The sequence below is a fragment of the Oikopleura dioica genome, chromosome XSR (genome assembly GCF_907165135.1).
Source record: "Oikopleura dioica chromosome XSR, OKI2018_I68_1.0, whole genome shotgun sequence".
In the NCBI taxonomy this organism is placed as follows: domain Eukaryota; kingdom Metazoa; phylum Chordata; class Appendicularia; order Copelata; family Oikopleuridae; genus Oikopleura; species Oikopleura dioica.
This window is the reverse complement of record NC_137294.1, coordinates 2,675,064-2,696,062: the sequence shown is the minus strand read 5'-3', so window position 1 is coordinate 2,696,062 and position 20,999 is coordinate 2,675,064. Positions and strand designations below refer to the sequence as shown.

At 42.1% G+C, this 20,999-nt stretch overlaps 2 protein-coding genes and 1 long non-coding RNA gene across 3 annotated transcripts in view; 2 read left to right on the top strand and 1 right to left on the bottom strand.

The window, feature by feature from the left end:
* Positions 1-20,999, bottom strand: part of LOC145708356 (zinc transporter ZIP10-like) — a 96,958-nt gene that overhangs the window by 46,166 nt on the left and 29,793 nt on the right. The gene's annotated exons all lie outside the window — the stretch shown is intronic.
* On the top strand, positions 16,295-20,164 carry LOC145707237 (carboxypeptidase B-like). The gene is made up of 17 exons (XM_081784731.1): positions 16,295-16,376; positions 16,496-16,553; positions 16,628-16,692; positions 16,756-16,831; positions 16,879-16,947; positions 17,124-17,213; positions 17,285-17,324; positions 17,475-17,512; positions 17,711-17,776; positions 18,340-18,481; positions 18,548-18,622; positions 18,795-18,845; positions 19,095-19,165; positions 19,208-19,292; positions 19,334-19,419; positions 19,588-19,771; positions 20,029-20,164. The coding sequence occupies exons 1-17, from the start codon at positions 16,359-16,361 to the stop codon at positions 20,135-20,137; spliced, it is 1,323 nt and encodes a 440-aa protein (XP_081640857.1). The 5' UTR covers positions 16,295-16,358; the 3' UTR covers positions 20,138-20,164.
* Positions 20,339-20,848, top strand: LOC145709944 (uncharacterized). The gene is made up of 2 exons (XR_014134970.1): positions 20,339-20,392; positions 20,456-20,848. It is a non-coding gene; the product is annotated as an uncharacterized LOC145709944 (long non-coding RNA).

Genomic DNA, 20,999 nt, shown 5'->3' with positions numbered 1-20,999 from the left:
ATTTTGCTACAACTACAAATCGCTATATCTAACCTGTCGAGCAAAGTCTACAAATATCGCAGAATTTGAGCAGTATGAGACTAGATCCAAGAACGACGGGAATATAACTAAAGAAGAACGTGAATTTCGCGAATATTTGCCAGCGGCTGATTTCGCGCCCGCCACCAGTAATTTGCGGTTGGTAACATTTCTGTCCTTTTCGATTTTACTGTAATGTGCGACCGACGATTACCTGTAGTCTGCGGCGGCGGGAAGAAAGTCTAGAGCGGCAGATACAGGAATGAATAAAAACGTTCCAGCTCCATATGCAAAGTCGCAGGACTGAAACAATGTTTACTAAGGGACTTCTTAAGGGTGGTCTAAACGGCTCAAAGCTCACGGGAGAGAAGCCTTTGATGCACATGTGACTGGTCTCAAGAATCGTGCGACCCGTTAATTACCAAGTTCTTCTTCTGTTTTACCTTGAAAGTAAGCTTCGCGTTGGAAATGGTTTCGATTTGTTGATGCGCGTGAGTAGGGTCGAAATCTGGGTAGGCAATTTCGTCGGTATTGTAGGAGTTGACAAATGTCTTAAAATTGATTAGCCAAGGACTGACTCTTCTTAAGTTCCGAGCTATGTCCGATTTTCCACCGACCTGTTTGAAGGCGTCCAATCGAGATTTACAGGCTTTTTTAAAGGAGCTGCCACTAAGGAGCACTACGGGAGCGAGCAGAACGACGACGACTTTTGCAATTGTGGATCCAAGCGGCTTAAACGATCGTTTAAGCTAAATGCGATAGATCTGCTCGCGTTTTACGCCGGCTTAGTGCGCTGTCCTCAGCTGTCGATTAGTTATGCTCCCCATGCTCAATCAAATTACTTTCTAAAAGGCATAACAGCTAGAAATTACAGCTAAAATTGACTTGAGCCCCTTCCCAGATATTCTATCATGGAATTCGCTTCATGTAATTTTCTACAAATAAATTATGGATCTCCCTAAATCACCAGCTACTAGCAAATTCCTCTAGGAAACTTGTTCTAAAATGAGCTTGTCCTAAATACTCTCCCCTTATTGTCAAAATGACACAGCTATAAATCCGGCAGCGAGGGTTGCTACACGTTCCAACAAATGCCAATAAAACAAGAGTTTTTGAGTAGCTGCCTCTTGCTACTACGGTAATTGAATTTCTAGTGCTCTTGGCGAAAATTTGACAACGCGTATACTGGACATTAAGGCAGAGGAAGACATGTACTTGGCGGCTCTTTGAATGTCCATAAAACGTTTCCAGAGCACTTGAGCCTAACGTGTTCGTGGCGCGTTTGATTGCAAAATTTCCAATCAGATATTAAGATTCCACTTTTACACTTGAACTGTAAATTCTCGCAAAATCCGAAAATCTAGCATAAGCTCTTTTTCGTAGTGGAATGTAATAGGCGCGGTTTAAAATGTCTATTGACGAGTTTTTCCGTAATCCAAATAGTAAAACCGTAATTATGTATGTTTCTAACCGACTGGATGGGTATACAAGCGTGGTTTTTAGTACTTACATGAGGAAGCCCGAAAATTGGAGAGGCGAGAGCGAGGAAGAGCTGGAAAGCGATTGCGATGAAAGCAGTGGATTTGAGAGGTCGATTGAGAAGGCGGCAGGTGAAGAGGATGAAGGAACGGACTGCACTGTTCATCACTAGCGGCGAGTCGAGGAAGAGAATCGCCTCCAACTAAGCAAAAAAACTGGAGTCATAACCGATGCGTGGGAGCGCGATAAAACGTGTGTGCGCTGGAGATATACGTAGCTCATTTAATCGCTATCTGCGGCCCAGAAACATATTTAGCGTGGACTGATTCGTGTGATTAAACTGCCCGACAACCACTTTTGGTCACTTTATCAAGCTTTATATACTCTCCCTTCTCACTTTACCCTTTTTTGAGCACGTTCTTTATCTTACTTTTCAAGCGTTCTTTTTTTTATAAAAAAATGTCACGACCATTTTTCAAAAGTGACACCCTTAATCATTCAATCAAAAAATGCAGCGACTGCGAGTTGAATTTAATTTCCACAAAGCGGAACGTGACACTTCCGGTCAGATCGACCAAGGATCTTTGACATTGGATTTTTTTGATCGGCCAAAAATTCCGGAACGAATTAGCGAAATGCGTGATTTTGATTATTCCAGAACCGCAGAACGTGAGACACTTACGATGTTGAAATGCTCCAAATCTTTGTTGGGCAAGATGACGCTGAAGTCGAACTGGTCTTCTGACAGATACGTCTGGCCGATCGTCTTCTTTAGCAAGTAATCAGCGAGCACGGGCTTTGATTGTTTTCATTTTAAGAATATCAATTCGAATCAACATTTTACATAGTGAGACCCTTATTTTTACGTATGAAAAGAACGCTAGTCCGGTTAACCATGTCTACAGTTCCTGAATTTCGTTAGAAAACATGCCTGATTGATGGAAATCCAAGTTATAAGGGTCATATCTAGGAAGGAATCCTTAAGAAGTACAGCAGTGTCTTCGTTTAGACAGTACTATTCAAGAGGGTCACTTGCAGGACTCCTACTACTCTACTTTGCTGTTCAACGCAAGCAGCAAACATTTTGTTTAACAATTCAGTAATCGACAATGTTCAAAAAAATTTCAAAAATTCAAAACCGAGAGGCTATGCAATACGGATAGGCGCGTCGTCGTTTTTTGTCGCCTTTCAAAAGGTGCTCAGAATGTCACTTATTGAAGCAACTGGCCCCAATATCCAGCTACTGTATGTTATACACTGCTAAGATTGAGAACGTTGGCGTGGTGGCTGATTGTTTATGCGGCAGTTGCGACTTTTCGCCGAATCGTGAGTCGCTCAAAAGAGGCTTAGGAAGGAACACAGTGATTCCAGTGACTCCATGAGCATTATAAGCTGTATTTATGTTTGCGACCGCAAGTGACCCACGCCCTTTGAAAGTACGATCGTGCTCTCCATTTTGCAATACTGGACGGAAAGCTGAAGGGGCGAGCGACCGCACGAGTCCGCCGCCCATCCGTCGACGCCGAGATCGATCAAAACGTGCACATTTCCAAAGGCATTGTGCAACGCGGAGAAGTGGAGAAGATTCCACTCAGTATCGACTTTAGAAACGATTGATAAGAGATTGTAACAACGACTGAGCCTTTATGTTCGACAGAAAAATTAGAAATTTGACCCTCTGTCTTATTGTTATTTATAGTTTCTACTTCCCCATCTGACATGTGCATGAACTAAGTGCGCCTTTTAGAGCTTTCCCAGAAGCCAATTTGCTTTGGCTTTCTCTCAAGAGTGATTTTCACCTTTGAATGGTCTTTTACGCTCCCCCTAGTTTTGGGGGGTTAATGTGCTTTGCCGCAATGCACGATTATATGGAACATCAAGTTGAATGAGAAAGGTTGCGTCACTGGAAAAAGGGATTAGGAGCGGTGGAAAATATCACGCGATGACTGCTTGGCTCTGGTGCCTGTCAAACCGATGCCAGATGACGCGCACTTCTCGAAAAAATGGAAAAAACGCGGACGTATTTTATTCAGCGCTCTTTCTTCAACCCGTTAGCTTGAGTTTGCGTTATGTCACAATCGAATTCAGCGACAAGAAATTCTAAAATCAGTTTGTCAGTTTATGCTGCTGAGGTACTAAATACCGATAATGTCGGTGCGTGTGTTTAGAAGTGCTGAATGTAGCGGCGTCAGGCCAAAATTATTTGACAAGGTCAGCGCCAGGTCGAATTCGGAAGTCAACTTCTGAATGGCATTGAGCGGCCAGTCGAAGCAGGCTTCTGACGGGTTCGTATGCGTTTCTTCCTTTCAAAGTTCACTCGACCTGTTTCCGGAAACGTAATCATCTTTTTTACACGGAAAAGGTTCACTCCCGGAAGCTTCTTTCAGGCCTCCTTTTTACCCCGATTCCCTCGTAATTAAAAAGTTCATCTAAGAAGGAAACAAGCTCGTGTTCAACAACAAAGAGAAAATCATTGGGAATATCTTTTAGATGAAACAAGCGATGCGCATTCTGAACCCGATGTCTTCGTGTGCGATCGTGCTACCGTCCGAATCGGGCTCGTTAATGTTTGCACCAGCAGAGACAAGATCGCAGATAAACTCGGAGAGGGTACAACCACAACTCGACAATTGACGATAACGACAATTATCAGAAAAACTTGGAAACTCTTCACTGAACAATTAAAAATCGTATTTCAAGCATCGTGAAGAAGAAACCGAACAGAATTTTTTTCGTGAAAAGAACTACAGTAGGCCCTACGCTAAGAAGACTTGAAGCCAATTATGTCCCTGTTGTTGAGCTTCCTCTAACATAAGCAAACGAGTTATCTTTCAAAAGGGCAAAAAATTACGCGTTTCCAAAGTGAGGGCTAAGCAAGATCGTATTTCTCGTATGATGCAACAGAATGGGCCTTTTTATTTTTGTGGCTGTACCGAACTTGAGGTTAAGATCAGCGCCCTCGAGCAACTCTGCTCTGTACTCCGCCAGTATTGTGCCTGGATCGCCGTCGCTCGGCTTGAAGGTGCGTTCTTCTACGTCTTGAACTCGTATGCTTCTCTTTGGATTCCGAAGAAGACTTTTGCTCGAGCTCACGCGGTCATCCTTACTCGGCGCCACCTGGTTTTTTGACCTTCTTATCAGTCATTTCGGCCTACAGTCATTTTCTGTAATTGTATCTTACTATTCGACTCTCTATGTCTAAAAAGTGCTTGCTAGGCAAAAGAGTTTAAATACTTTTGATTTAAATATTCAATATCTGTAGATGTCTTTTGGTGCCACTTGAACAGCTACTTTTAAATTTTAATGTACTGTTCTTTTACTTTTTGAAAATAGGGAGTTTAGGATCGGTTAACATCCTGATTGTAAAACTAGAACATCAATTATTATCCGGCTGCATTTGAGGTATTTTAGATAGGGCCGAGATATAATCCTATAGAAGGATGTTATCTTCTATCCAGGTTAGCTGTTGGAAATTCCGTCGCTAACCTCACGGAGCTGCGGTCGGAGGTCGTTATTTCCGTGCCGATGTGAGTAAAGAACCCAGAAACTAGCAGCTACTAGCAGTAGTGGTATACAAATTTTGCGAGCTCATTCCTTGGAACTTCCATTCTGGGGCGATTGTGGATGATGTTTGTTGTATTTCCCTTTTTGTGGCGATATTTTTGATATTTTTCAGTAATATTTAGTGAACCTCTGGATATCTACCGCTCCTGTCCACCGGGCACGCTCCGTGCATTTCGTATTTTGTTGAGCTTGGATCGTTTGAAAATGTCTATCCACGAACGGATGACTGCAAAAGGCTGCCACCTTATCTGCTTCCCTTTTCACGCCCTTGCAATTTCCTCTCCACACATTACGATAAAACAATACTTACCGTTCTAAGTACGGGCTATTAGCAGATATCTAGGAAGGGACAAGATATCTAGGCTTACCGGACTAAATTTCGGCCCATTTTTATAGCTTAGTTTGGGGGTCATATGATACAGTTTTAGAAAGCTTAGAAACTGGGCTTTCATTTGGGTACCATATCAAGGGGTTTGGGTCATGCCCGCAAGGCAATACATGGGACCTAAAGTTCCAAAATAGGCACTAGAACACTTCAAACTATTTTTCCAAGGCGGGCCGGCCTTTAAAGCCATCAAGACTCATATATTTAGAAAGCTCAGCCTATGAGCTTTCAGTAAAGCCCTAGAAATCTTAGTGCAAAGCCGCTTTTGACCACCTGGGGGCGCTAGAAATTGGGTTGAAAACTGGAAATTCCGGAAAACTCTTAGTAAAAGTTCTAAACCAGGTGGTAAGTCGAAGTGTTCGACCGCGATATATCTTTAATTTTCATTTTCATTCAATTTCCCGTCGAAAAATACCCATATTGCCATGTATGAGAAGGTTTCTAGAGTTGAACCGCGATGAACCACTCGGTTGACCACCCGGTTTGACGACGGTTCTCTAGCTTTTTAAAGCGTCAATTATTGCTAATATATGGTTTATAAACATTAATATAAGAGTAAAGCGCTCTAAATCCGAAATTTCCGGAATTTCCGGTTTATATTACGGAACTTCTAGCGCCCCTAGGTGGCCAAAAACGGCTTTGCACTAAGATTTCTAGGGCTTTACTGAAAGCTCAGAGGCTTAGCTTTCTAAATATATGAGTCTTAATGGCTTTAAAGGCCGGCCCGCCTTGGAAAAAATAGTTTGAAGTGTTCTAGTGCCTATTTTGGAACTTTAGGTCCCATGAATTGCCTTGCGGGCATGACCCAGACCCCCTTATATGGTGCCCAAATGAAAGCCCAGCTTCTGAGCTTTCTAAAACTGTGTCATATGACCCTCCAACTAAGTTAGAAAAATGGACCGAAATTCAGTCCGGTAAGCCTAAAGATATCTACTTGACTCTTTTTGATAAATCCGCGCTGAGTATACATTCGATAGCCTCATTCGGAATTTGAATGAAAATGTCATTTCATCTGATCTTTCAAATCCTATATCAAAGCGCTTTTTTCATAAACTAGCAACATTCCAGATTGCTGCGGCTTACGCATTTACGAACAAAAACAATGTGGAACACGGCTTGATTTAGAATGAGCGCGATTTTGAATGTTACGAGGGTCAGGTCATCTTCAACGAAGAAAACTTGAATTGGTGCCTCGTAATTGTCGAGACAGGTGTGGAAGAAGGTGGCACCCTTGACTGGTACAACAGCCGAGCCGCCAGCAATCGAGGGTTGTGGTGAGAGTGCGGTATAGAACTGATCCTCGTTAATGTCTTCTGGCTCTTCAGGGTTCCACCTCGCCCACTTGGGCCGCTTATACCAGGCTGCCTGCTCCTCGGCGGAGCGGAAGACATTGTCCGATCCAACGGAGCCGGCGTAAATCCCATTTGGGGTCGACCTTCCCGAGTTGATCTCATCTTCGTGGATCGGGCAGCTCTTAGCGCGAAAGATTTCTTTAGAAAGTTGTCGATTTTGAGACTTATCCAGTAAGGCGCGATTTCGCCTGTAAAAACGCATTGTTTTGTGTTGTAAGAATGTCAAACTTAGCTTGTCTTCGGCGTTTTTCCGCAGTTCGTCGGATTACTTCTTCTTTTTCGTTCTGTTTAGCGGATTTAACATTTTCTTCAAAATAATTGCAGCCTGACTCAATCTTTGTCAAAACACGCTTCCTGATCTTCAGCTGCCAGGAGCATTTTGTAAAACTTCGCCATGCGTTCCCCATCATGTTCACTGGCAAGTTGAAAGTTCCCATGATGATGGTGTCCAGCCATTTGTCCAAGGGAGCCAGACACTTGACGCCGTTTAGGCGGGCGCTTTGAGCTTCTAGTTGCTCTTTCGGTGTTGCTTTCTGCGTGCGCCGCATCGTGACGTTCACGCGTTTTTGCCGGACTTTTGCTCCCTTTTCGAGTGACTGTACATTTTCAAATTACTTTTCGCGCTGTTTAAATTACATAAACGGAGAAAAAATTGGTTAGTTACATTCTTCAGTTTTAACTACAGCTATTTCCAGTGGTTACAGTCTGAGCTCAGCAACCTGTATAGAAAACCTGAGTCAGGTTCTGAAAAGCTGTGTAGCGGCTTCGCAAGAAGTTAAAAATAGACTGAAATCGTGATGTTACGAAGCCGCCTTTCATCATTCGTTTTCCAGAACCTGACTCAGGCTTTCGATATAAGTTGCCGAGCCTTGGTTACAGTAGTAAAAAGGATATTGAATGATTCACGTCAATATCAGATCATTTTTACACTTTCCTGGAAAGCAGCAACTGATTGATTCTTTGCACTTTGCCAGGAAGTCTTGGAACTGGATCCAGCTAATCCAGCCGGGCTAACAATCAAGCTCGGTGCAAAAGGAGACGGAGTGAGAAGAGGACTTGGTGAATTCAGCGGCATTGAAAACGAGTTGCCTCCCAGCGAGTTCATAGCTGAGCCAGGTGTACTTTGAAACATTGGCGAGGGCGGATGCGGAAAGTTCAGAAGATTTGGCGAATTTGAGGGCTGCGCGATTCCTGGGGAAACGATCGGTGACGCCATCGAGAAGACGCTCGGCGAGAGAGTTGGAGGTTTTGGGGAAAGATGCGAGGAATTGTGCGGAGTGGCTAATTGGGGAATGGGGAGTTGATTGGCAGACATGTAACTGGTTGGAATTGGACTGCGAACGTCTTCCTGATTTTTTGAGATTCGGAGAGCGGCGAAATAATTCCGTATTCAATGATTTACTTTGGGGTGACTATTGAATTACTGCGGTAAAATGTGAACTGAAAAGAACGTGTTTACTTCAACTGATAGTCTTATCAAAAATACGACTAGAAGAAGGGTCGTTGTGATAGCGAGGCTAATGGCATTTTGGTTTCATCTTATCGATGCTCAATTTTTATTCAATTAAAATTTTTTCTGCTCCTTTTGAGTGAACTCCTTCAAGGGTCAAGGGAGGCTTAACTTGTCGGGGTACGTTTTCTGCGGGAAATGGCGGAAGGAGGGTGTATCCAAGTGGCCTCTTCGATCTCCACATGGACGGAGGATGCTACAGCTCGCGAACCTTTCCTGGATTAGATCTTCAAGTGATTTCCTTTTCTGAACAGTGCCGTCGGATCTCTTGATGTCGGCGGTAGACACTGTCTTCAAATTCGCAAACTGTGCGTTCATTTATCGAGCAAAAACTGGAAAAACAGTTGATTTATCTTCACTTTGTAATGCACTCACTCGAGAGTTCTAGTGAGCGCGCGAGCAACCGCTTCACTCTGAGATTGTACTCTATAAATAATATACTTGCGGAAAAATCAAAAATTTAGAAGCGCGAGAACTAGCTAACAAACTATGGCCTTTATGAACCTTTTGAATAATTCACAGCTAAATTCATTCTGAGGTTAATCGAAATATTTTGAAAGTAGTCTGATGTTGCCTGAATGATGTCTCATTCTCTTGATGAGGTTCCAATTTCGCCCGAGTCTGAGCGAGTTATGAGCGATATTTGAGCGATGAGCGAGTGGAGCCACAAATGTAACTCGAGAAACCGCTTGCGGCTTCGAGCTTAAATAAGAAAGCCGCGTGAGTCGCGGCTATAATCTTAGTTCTTGAAGCCGCAAGCGTCTTTTCAAGTTTTATCTATCGCTCCGCTCGCTCATCGCTCAAATCGCGCTCATAATTCGCTCACGCTTAGTAGAAATTGTAAATCTGCGTAGAGTTATGAGATGATCTGCTATTCCAGATTCATAGATTCATGGCAGTGCCATTAGCACAAATAAGTGATTTTTTAGTTATCTAGGACAAAATTAGGCGCATTAAAAGTAAGCGAGCTCTAGAACATCAATTATTATTCTTGAAACGTCCTTTACTTTCCAAGGACCTCAACTCGAAGCCTTCGATTATTATGATAATTACGAGTAGTTGGCCAGCTAAAAAGGTGGTTCAACGATATCTATTTGTTTTCGCGAGAGGAGAAAGGAGGATTTTATAACATCTCAGCGCGTTTCGAAACGTGCGCTGAGACATCCTACGAGCTTATCTCCCTAATTATCGAAGAAGATTATGATGATGATGCATAACATAAGCTGTAGCCTGCAGGAAGTGAACGACAAGCAAAAAGTTGGTCGCTCTTCAACTTAAAAAGTTAGAGTCGACAACTTTTTTCATTTGGCTCTTTTTTGGAGGTGGAAAATTGATTTTATTCAGAACACAGTAAAGTTAGAGGCTTTCTTTAGCTAGATCTCTGTTCTTGCCGTCGAACTTTTCGATGACGAGCCGGGTGATGAGTTCCTCGATTTCCGACGAATTGAGGAGCAGCATCATCCTTGAAGCCTCTTTACGACTCTTCGAATTGCTGAAAAAATAATCAGTTGTAAAAACACATCGAAAAAGTGACTTACCGAAGAAAATACTGTTTTCGGACTTTCAAACTTCGAAAGTTTCAAAGTGAGCGTCAAATGAACAACATGCCTCACAACGGGATCGATTCTAGAGACGATTTTACTATTTTTCGAAAAATCATCCGATCAGCGAAAAACACCGCCTTTCTCGAAGAAATTACAGTAAAGAGAGACAAAAACGATTAAAATCAAATTATTTGCTTAGCCGCTGAATATATCCGAGATGAAAGATGGCTGTTGTTTTAAACGGTTATTTGCGTTGAAGAGAAAAAAGTCGCACGGACGCAGATGAAATTAGCAGAGAAGAAGCTTCAGGATGGGCTCGAAAACCTGTGTAGAAAACCTGAGTCAGGTTCTCCAGAAAGGTTGCCGAGCCTAGGTTACAGTAAAAGAGACCGGTGAACTGTTAGGGTAACGTTTTTGTGAGGAGCTTCCTTATTTACTTCCGGCGAAAGCACTTTTGAACTCCTTGAAGAGCTCAACCTTATTCTCAACGGACTCGGCGTATTGTTTCACTTTTAAACCGTCGACTCGCGCCGTTGGAAAATATTTAGCCTTATCACACCGCACGAGAGCTCAATAGAAAGACATTTATGTCGTCAGTATAAAATAACAGAAGCGGGAAAGAGAGAATAGGCTCGTTTAGGAGAGGCATTCCAACGTGTCGAATACAAACTGCTTACATGGGGCAATTAAGGAAGGCGACCTGCCCAGCGCAAGAAATTTATCATCCTTGGGGCGGCGGCGAAATTACGACAGGCGGAATGGAGAAAGCGCAAAGATGGAATTTGGAGTTGGCGGCTACACGACGTGAAGCAATCGCCTTCCGACAGAACAACCGAGGCACGTTTGCCAACTTGCCAGCTTACTATTACACACCTGTTCAGAGAGCATGCGCGCGCACCAGGCCAGCGCAATCTTCGAGCAGGTAGGATTCGCTTACCAAATTACGCTCTCTTCAAAGCAGCAACAAGAAGGCTCCTTCTTGCGAAATAAGCGAAACCGCTATCTCCACAAAAATGCGGACAATAGTCTAAATTGCAGCTTTATTTACCTAAATACCCGTAAATTGGGGGTTGATGTCCTCAACGCTTGGATGCCTTTCTTTTCCACACGTAACAGGATTACTGCTTCCGGAGGCGACCTAACAGGATTGGAAGCTCTTTTTCGTGCAAAAGCTCCATCAATGCACTCAAAAATGCTCTCTGCTTTTGCAGTAGCTGCTCATATGCAACGAGAGCCGTGAAAATCAACGTGTTCACCTAATCCGGAGAGTTTCTCTAGGTTCGCACTAAGTTGAGTTCAGTCCAAGCGAATCTACAAGTCTGGCAAGAACCTGGGCTCGGCAACCTGTGTAAAAACCTGAGTCAGGTTCTTAAGAACCTAAATGAAAAGCCGCGTAGACTTTTCATTTCGGCCTTTCAGAACCTGACTAAGATTTTCTACACAGGTTACCGATCCTAGGCAAGAACTTTGAAAGTCAGCGAGTGAAGGCTTCACTTTCCAGGAATGGCTGATTGACGAACACACGTGCCGTGATTGAGATGTTCGCACGAGAAAAGGTGCACACTCGCAAATGACTATGCTTTGCCTAGATTCGAGATCAGTGTATTCTGACTCCCTGCTCATTCATCTCGCGCTTTCTCTTTTCGAAATTGAGCGCAAAAGCCAAGCGTACCCAGCGATTTGAGGCCCAGGAGGTGGCAATTATTGAAAGCTAAGGCTTTGATCAGTACGTATTTCGCGGTCCGCGGTTCGCACCCTTGTGGCAGCCAGTAATACTCATCTAGATGTTCTATTAAAAAATGAAATCTAGCCGTGAAAAGATATCGTGCGCTATTGAAGAAAACAGAAGAAGATCCAGCAAGCATTCGCATACAAGATTCGCACAAGTATGTTGATGACTACAACAACCTGTGTAGAAACCTGAGTCAGGGAAAGAGCATAGCGGTTTGGCCAAAATTACCATCTGAGCCTGATTCAGGTTTTTACGCAGGTTCCCCCAGTCACTACCCGAATGGGTTAACTCAGCTTTTATTTCAAAGACTTTGCCCGCCGTTCCAGAACCAGAAGATCAACGACTTTTTTGACGAGCTGCAAAAGGAACTGATTTCAAAAGAAAATTACTGTCGCTCCGCGAATGATCCGTTCACTTCTTCAAACATTCCAAGACTCGGGAATTTTTCGCCAAGCCATAATGATTACGAGCAGCAAGTACTAAAATCGACGTGGAAATATTTCACGGTCTCGAGTGCTCAGCTCCCAATTTTCGCTCTTCTATAACGTTTTTAAGTAAACGTGCTTTTAACTCGTTCCCTCGCCGGTTAATTAGTGCCCTCTGAGTCAACCTAGCGCGCCGTAACTTTCGTTTCCATTAGACGCTATTTTATAAACAGTGAGTCGGTTTCAGCTGTTCTGGTGCTTAAAAACACCAGTAGAGAAGCCTCTTCTAGTGTATATTTAGAGAGAGAGCTGGGCGGTAAACTGGCGGATGATCCGCTCCTCTTTGTATTTTTTCTCGCTTTCTCATGATTGCTAAAAGCAACGCTAGAATCTAAGAAGACTGCCAGCCCAAAATTGCTTTTGAAATGAAAATAAAAGTGGCTTGATGGATTCGAGCAGCCCATCGCCCAGCCGCAAGTCGAAGTAGAAAAGCCGAAAAAGAAAAGAAGGGCTTCCGCCGCAAGATGAAAATGACAGACTCAATGACTTTCCTTCTCAAAGGCTGGGCTGCTTATCAATCATATTTTGATTCTACGTTTTTCAAACAGGCTTAAACGTTAATAGAAGGGTCCCTCCTTGATTTTCAAGATCCAGGTTGGCTACGTCAAAATCCGTTAAAAAGAGGGACAATTAGGAGGAATTTCCCCGTTAAAAGATGGACCTCCGGACCCCTATTTTTCGCGAAACGAAGTAATCTCATCGTTTACGCGTTATCTATTTATAATTATCTTCTTCTAATTCAATGATTCATCATCATTAATTTTCACGATAAGCTTTCTTTACGAAATTTGAATGCGATGGGCAGGGCTTCGTCTCAAGAGCACTCTAAATCCGACACTGGAAAGACGGAAGTAGCTAGGGGTTAGATAAAGATGCTTTTTAGAAAATAAGCGATTTTTTCTATCTCTGTCCACGTTCAAGTGGAACTTCCCATCCGCATTAGATGTGACGATAAAGAAGTCTAAGTGCCAACGCTGACCGGCAGCTCTGATAATTTCAAAAAAATTTTTGCGGGTCTGAAAATCGTAAAAATTCTGAAAGTGCAGTTTTCTTCAGCTTGGTGAGACGAGTCGAATGGTGGGTCAAACTCTTGATAACTCCAAGGATTGACCGGTTAACCGGCTGGTTTTCGGAAAATACGTTTCCGGTCGCCGTTTTTGTTCTAGAAATGCTAGGATGATGAATGAACCCGGAAACTGATCCTTATGGTCAGTTCTACTGTGGGCAAAAAGATATTGGTCAAATATATAGCGAAACTTTTTTTAACGATAAAAATTCTTAATTTTGTATGTATTTCGTTGTTGCTGCACCTTCCTAATTTTCGGTCCCATTTTCAAAATAAAATAGAATTTTGGTGATAAGCATTTTATGGTTAGAGATATGATTCTCATTTTTTCACCCACAGAAGAACTAACTTCAAGGACCAGTTTCCCGCTTTTTTTGTCATTCTAGCATTTCTAGAACAAAAACGGCGACCGGAAATGTATTTTCCGGGAAATTGCCGGCTAACCGGTTAATCATTGGAGTCATCAAAAGTTTGACCCATCATTCGACTCGTCTCGACGAGCTGAAGAAAACTGCACTTTCAGATTTTTTATGATTTCCGGACCCGCAAAAATTTTTTGAAATTATCTCTGAACAGCGGCGCAATCCTCTTTCACGGATGTGTCGAAATGTCGCTATCTGCGGGGCAAAAACGCCACAGACATCGACATGTCACAAGTCACCAAGGAACTGTTCATTAGATTACGCTCCATTCGAATAACCGAACCCCTGTTGCGTAAAAGTGGCCAGGAATGCCACCTGTAATCTAGCTGTCTGTAAATTATCGGAGCGAGTGATAATATTTTAAAGGGGGTTTTTATTGGGTAGAAAAATAGCTTATGAATCTCGTTTAATCTCGTTTAGTCAACATTTTCGCTGGAAATTTGCTCGGAGAGATATCTTTTCAGACATTTAGTTTTAGACATTTAGTTTTAGAACATCAGTTGCAAATTGCGAATAAGATGGGCTATTTTGCTTGTAAACAGATTTACCTAACAGGTTCTTAATCAAATGATGCGATTTTTGAACAGTTTGGAAGGAAAACTTGGCGCTCAATCGAAAAATACTCCAAGTAAGGGACATTTTCAGGAAGTAATCAACCCTATTCTTTCTTAAGAAACAAGATGATTCTGAAGACGAACTACAGGAAGAAATTCCCAAGCGGCCGATGATCCGGGACATGAGACGAACTTCGGAGATAATGTCTTCACTGGAAATAAAAATTGATCCGATTCTTTGAAAATAAAAAAATTGCAGACAGAAAACTTCTTTCAACAGCTTATTTGCATTCTTTGCTGAACTAATGCTAAGTATCAGCGGTGTAAAAACTCGAGAAGGCTGAGTACCTTCGTGAAATTTGTTATACAATTTTGAAGCACTCAGTTGCTGTTAGAAAGCGGCGACGGAGTACAGTTCGGGAAGATTTGAATTGCAACTTTAATGTTCACATTGTGAACCTCACAAACTAATAATTGTTGGTCTGATTCAAAAGTTTTCCCGATCTGCTCAATTCTCGAATAAGAAATCTAGAAAAAGTACGCCGCGTCAATCAGCGCGAGGGAAAACTCTAGATTTGATCGTCTGGCTCTCGACGCGGAAAAAGCTAAGTTTGACGCCACTTTCACTGAGAAATTCGACATTTATTGCGATTTTATTTTGATTTCGAAGATGTCAGAGAAGCCAAAGTACATTGAAAAAGAGTTTCTCTTGCCTTTGTACTCGGATCGTTTCTGCAATCAATGTGACGGGTAAATAATTTAATTATTACTAATGATATAGAATAATTCAAAATTGATTTATATTTAATAAATAGTTGTCCCAAAAAGCTTCTGGCGATCGATTGTAGCTGTTTACCTAGTGACAATTACAAGTGCGGCCATAAGTACGTCTGTGAAGAATGCGTGGGTTTTGATGAGGGAACTAACTTCAAGGAATTTGAAGGAGAGGAAATCATTTTCGGATGCCCTGTGAAAGAATGCGGACAAAAGGCTCCAATCATTTGCAAAGAATAAATCTTGAATATATCTTTTATTATATTGTCCGTAAGACAACTTATTAGAAAAATCGAGTGATTGAAGCCTTTTTTGTGCTTCATTATACTTTGATCTTTGGTGGACCCATTCTTGCTGCCGTCATGCCCGAGAGAAGATGGAATTAGGAAGGAAGTTAAAATATTTTATATTTGCGTGCTACATCATAAATAAACTTTTATAAGACAATCTTGAAGAAGAAAGGACGAAGTTGCTCGAAGAAGGGCGCAAGCTTTGGGAACTTCAGAAGAAGAACGAAGCTAAACTCGCCAAAGTAGTAGAGGCGATTGCTAAATATTCGGAAGATGAAGATAGTAAGTATTTTGTTAATGCCCTAAATTTTAGGGGTTTGAATTAATTTTTCTTTTTTAGCAGATGACGAGGCCCGGAAAGAGTGCTCAGTATGCTATTCTGGATTCAACGATGATTCCAGAGCAATGAAGTCCCTTCCTTGCGGACATGTCATTTGCGCTCGCTGTCTGGACCAACTCGATGATAACTGGTGCCCGAATTGCCGTGGAATCTTCTCACAGGATCAGATCCGCCGAGTCATCTTTAGCTAGACTGTCCATTTTCTGCAGAAATAAGTCGAAATAGAAGATTTTTCCAACCAAAACCAGTGTTTACTTATCATTTTTACCAGTAAAAATAATTCAGAGTATCGTAAATATTCGCCAAGCTTGTTAGACGGAGTACGCTAGAAAACGTTTTACAAGGGCCAGTTAAGGCTTTTAATGGCGATAAGCACTAGTTAAGTGAGCGTAATGCGTATAAGATTTTCCTAAAAGCCTCGAGTGGTACTTATGTAAAAAGAGAGTCGAATTACGTCCAAAATCGTGGATGCTCTTTTTTTCGATTAGTCCTAGAAAACGGGCTCTGTGGGTATGATTATATATTTTCACACTGTCGGAGATTTGAAGGGAGCTTGTTTAGCCGCGTCCGGCTTCGTTAGAAAGTGATTGTTCACGAAGTCGTGGCTAGAATAAGTTCTAGTTTCGATGACGTCAGCCCTTCCTGGCAAACCTAGTTAGAACAGTAAGAGATAATGTTTATGTTTCATTTGGGATTCGTTACGCTAGAAATAACCGAGTGATGATGTTGGAGAGATGAGCAGTCTGTGCGAATAAACAGCTGAGGCTAGACGGGGGTTTTGAGCGCTTTCAAGTTTTTTGCAGGAAATTCGAGACAGGCCAAGTTCTTCAGAGAAGTTTCGCAATGAAGATTTCTTCAGCAGAGCTTGGAATCAAGTCAGTTGACTCTTTATAAAGTCTGATTGCTTGAGAAAGCCCAGACTTAGAATTTAAAAGATCTGAGAGGTGCAAATGAACTTTTGTTTCCAAGCTCTGCTAGCACTCATACACTTTTCTTGGGCGTTCGGGGATGAATACGTCAACTATTCTGAGTACAAAGGCTTGATTTTCAAAAAGCTACTTGCCACCTGTTCGCCACGAAACTCGTGTATTATTTTGGAAATCAATTCAAAGTCGTCCGAATGCGCAACCTTACCGACGCAAGAATTCGACAACTTGCCGAGTTTCTGGCCAGAGAGGAAAGCGTTTGATCAACTCAACTTTGCCCCTCTTGAAGAATAAGGCAACAAACGCGTTTAAAGAAAAATGTGCAAATGTGGGAGCCGGATTTTGCCGCGCAAGTGGAGCAAACAAAAAGTGCCGATTTCCTTATCGAAGGTAGGTCAACGTTTTCAATGCAGCTTGTTCGGAAATGAACAATTTAGACAATCGTCTTCGCGGATTGCGCGAGCAGTTTGCTCTTGACGAGTTTGAAATTCTCGTCGACGATGTAGGAACGGTTCTGGAAGGAACTCGTCTAATTACGTTATTTTTCGTTCGCGTTTCAACTCGTGAATTCGTCTGGACTCAAAAAGAACACGGACAAGTGTGTGGCGAATGTAAAGTGATATTTCGCTGCTTAGGGGTGAAAATTATTGTGCACGAGTACATTCCTAAACCCTGACTACAGAAGCTGCTATCAGCGAACAGAAACGACAGCCCGCAAATGTTGACCAAATGGAATCCCTGCCTTACAATATCTTTCTTACCTATCCACAAGGAAAGTTAACAAAAGAAAACTAGGAAATAACAAGGAAATAGCGACAGTCTTTTTTTAACATTACTGAAAAGCCGAACGCTGGATGCGCGAAACAGTCGAGAAGTTCCCCGAGCTTGCTCCTGGGCTCGGCAACCTTCGAAGAAAACCTGAGTCAGGTTCTAAAGAGCTAAAATTAAAAGCCACTTAGCGGCTTTTTGAAAAACGCAAATTTTAGCTCTTCAGAAGCTGACTCAGGTTTTTTACACAGGTTGCCGAGCCCAGGCTTGCTCAACTCAAGCATTTGACAGAAACCGAGCAAGGTGTAGACAAAGTGATTGCGCGAAAACTGTTTGATTATGATTTCTTTTTTTTTTGAAGGAAAATCAAATGCACGGGAGTGTTAAAGTGTTGCTCAACTAGCGAGTGCGAATTCAAGTGTTTTCCGAATTCAATAACGGGGCGCTGCGCTTAGGCGAAATATAAATGATTTCTTTTTACGGCGAAAATTATGAATTCAGGGCGCGACTTGTGGGGACTCCAGATTGGGAAGAACGCTGGAAATTCAGATAAACGCATCTTCGTAGGAAAGGAAGAGTGGCTCATGAAGCTTGATTAATTTACGAAGCAAATTTTAGAGATATTTTAGTCCAAGACCGACTTGTTCTTACACGTCCCTTAGCTGCCTATCTGACCCAAAAACCACTCCATAACAGGTCATGAAATGCTAATAACCCATCAGCGAAGCCAATATGAAACCACATGTGACAGGAGATTACACCCGTCTAAGTGTCATGCGAAGCACAAATTGGCAATTTAAAATTGCGCAAAAATCCGCTACAAGAAAACGTGAAAAACGTGTTGAAACCGCAGAAAATAGGCCCCCTTCATGTTGTTTGGCTGTTATTTTAAGAAAACATTTTCCCCAATTTCAGGTTTTTTCCCACTTTACGCCTGGATGTTTTCCTCTTTTAATTTATTTGGTGACAGGTTTCGAAAATGATCTGCAACTCAAATTTCAGAACATCAGAACATGTCACCATCAAACAAATCGAAAATAGAAAAATCTCGCGTTGAGTTCATTAGACGCTGAAAACAAAGACGAAAGTGAAGCGATTCGCCGTGGTTTTTTCGGTTGACCTTTGAGCAGACTGCGGATTTCACGCTAGAGAGTGGGTTGCCCCTGCCTCTTGCCGATACTTTATAAATTTGGCGCTCTCAGCAGCTTCTGGTCTCCCAATTGATACAGCTCATCTTCCTTTTTCGTCAGAAGATGTTGCCAGTTTACTCGAGTAAGTAAAAAGATCTTGGAAAATTCCAGCTTATCGTCTTCTTCATAAACTAACCGCTTTGTTAAGCATCGATTGGTACATAATGCCATACGCGAACCCGGACGGCTACGAGTGGACTTGGATTGCTGATAGGATGTGGCGGTAATATCGTCATAATTTTTATCTCGAGGATATTTTCTAGGGCCCATTTCGGGCGACTACTCTGCTCTAAATGAAAAAAGAGCGGCTTTGATCTTACAAGGGCTTGTTTAAATAAAACAGGGGTAGTTTGAAGAACAGTTATTAGTTCTTATAAGTCCTTAATTTTTTTCAGAAAGAACCGGGCGGACTATGGGGGCACGTGCAAAGGCGTCGACCTGAACAGGAACGTGAGATTCGTAAGCTAAGAGAGATGAGCTCTTCTTCTTGTTGGCACTAGAATACACTAAACTGACACATTATCTGTCAGTGAAGCACGTTTCATATATTGTTGCATTCATCCTTTACCTGTCACCTTCATCGCGGTGCAGTCGCTATTCAACCACAACGACGCTTCGCGTAGTGACTCTAGCCGAATCAACCAGCTCATCGATACAGTGACTCAAATTGAAGCACTACTGAATCTAAAGAATAGAAATTTTCCAGTTGGACATCGCACTGGAATGGGAACTACTGTCGAATGCATGATCACTTACGCAGATGAAAGTGAGGAAGGAGTTAATTTTTCTGAAAAAGACGGTTTTTTAGCTCCTATTTCACAACCGGAAACACAAGCTTGGGACAGCTGGATTCGAGAACTGCATCAAGAAAAGCCAATTTCTGCGCAAATCAGGTCGGAATTCATCACTTTTGCTAGACTAAAAGCAGGTTTAGTGTGCATACATACAGTCAACTTTTGATGCCTCCATGGGCGACTGGAAGAGATGTTGGTGGACTTTTCGCGGATGATCCTCCAAACTCGGTTGAAACAGTTACTGTCCTTTTCTTATAACCTCTAAAATGGAGGGTCGAAAAATCGACCTTTAGTCGTCTTTAGGGAGTTTAATTAGGTAATATGCACGACGGAAACAGATTGACGCCAGCTAGCATCTTCGATTTTATTTTAAATATTTGAACCGAGTCAAGCTACAGCGAGCTAGAAGAACTAAGCCTGCGAATGGGCGATGCTATTTTCAGAACACACGGCAAAACGTACGAAGTCGGCCAATCACGTGATGTCGTCGGATATGCTGCGGGAGGCACCACTGAAGATTATGCATACCATCCTGAAGCTGGCTTGGATATTCCCTACGCATGGGTCTACGAGCTCAGGTTTGATGTCTTTGATGATGAATTAGGCATTTGACCGGTGCATTTTCGAGGTCACCTTTTTTGACAAGCTGAAAACAATTTTGACAAGCAAGCCTTGATTTTGGTAACGAGTCGAAGTTATACAAGTTCTTAGTAATCAATTATTATTAACGTTGATGGAACGATTCTAATGATGATAGATTCTGGATGGTTCAATTAACAGATCGTGCATGATTAAAGGCCCATGACTTGGCTTTTTTTATGAGTGTATTTCTTAGAGACGATGGTAAATTTGGATTTTTGCTTGGGCCGGACGAGATCATCCCGACTGCCGAAGAAGTAGTAGCGTCATTTATTGAGCTGCGAAATTATTTGTTCTCTCTTTAAATAAACTAGCTTATTCGTTACCATTTACATTTGATTGTCTAAATTGAGACGGAAGGCAACGTATTTTTGGGGTACAGAATCACTGTTTCCTGCGAATTTCAATTTCTCGCTCGATAATCGAATTTCCCTCAAGATGCGTTTTTGCGGCTTCAACGGGTGATATAAAGAGCGTGGTTCAATTTGTGAACCAAATAAAAACACCAAACATGTCTTTTAGAGAGATTGTAGTCAGATCGGCATTTCCTTCATGTTCAAGTTAGTGGTCGCGTTAACAAGCCTCACAATAGCTTGATTCGAGCACTTTTTTAATTATTTTAGGAAAGCCAGTCCAGCCACGACATAGGACGCTGCGGGAAAGTTCTCTTACTTCCTTTGAGAATTTCGAAATGGAGGAGTCGTTTTCTTTTAAAAAGCTCATCATGAAGGGCAGTTTTTTATTCAGAGTCTCTTGTTACTATTATTATTAAGCTTATGTTATTATTCTTTGATTTCAAAAAGCCTTGAACAGTACCGACGCAGCAGAAACCCGCCAGAAATCGATGGCGAAAGTGTGCATTCCGCCATCTCCGAGCCAGGTAGCTTTTCTGATGATTTTATAGTCCGAGCGTTGCGATGCTGAGAATGAAAAGAACAAACTGACGACGATGGATTTGCTCCTGAAGAATTTAATTTTCTGCTTTGCCTTCAAATAAAGCCATTTTCAAAATTCTAGCAACAATTTTTTTCTGTAAATCGAGTATTGTATTTTTTTAATTCATTGTTCTCGACAAGGGTTGCTCAACGAAAATTTCCAAGTGTCTTTCGAAAATGTTCCAGCGCTGGCCAGCTGCCCCGTCTTTTCGATATGAAAGACAATTGATTT

Bases quoted from the DNA above. Each gene is read 5' to 3' on its own strand.
- LOC145707237 (XM_081784731.1), top strand. The intron at 16,948-17,123 runs GAACGGTTCTGG...CCCTGACTACAG, and splicing joins AATTCTCGTCGACGATGTAG to AAGCTGCTATCAGCGAACAG. The intron at 19,166-19,207 runs GTGAGGAAGGAG...ACGGTTTTTTAG, and splicing joins GATCACTTACGCAGATGAAA to CTCCTATTTCACAACCGGAA.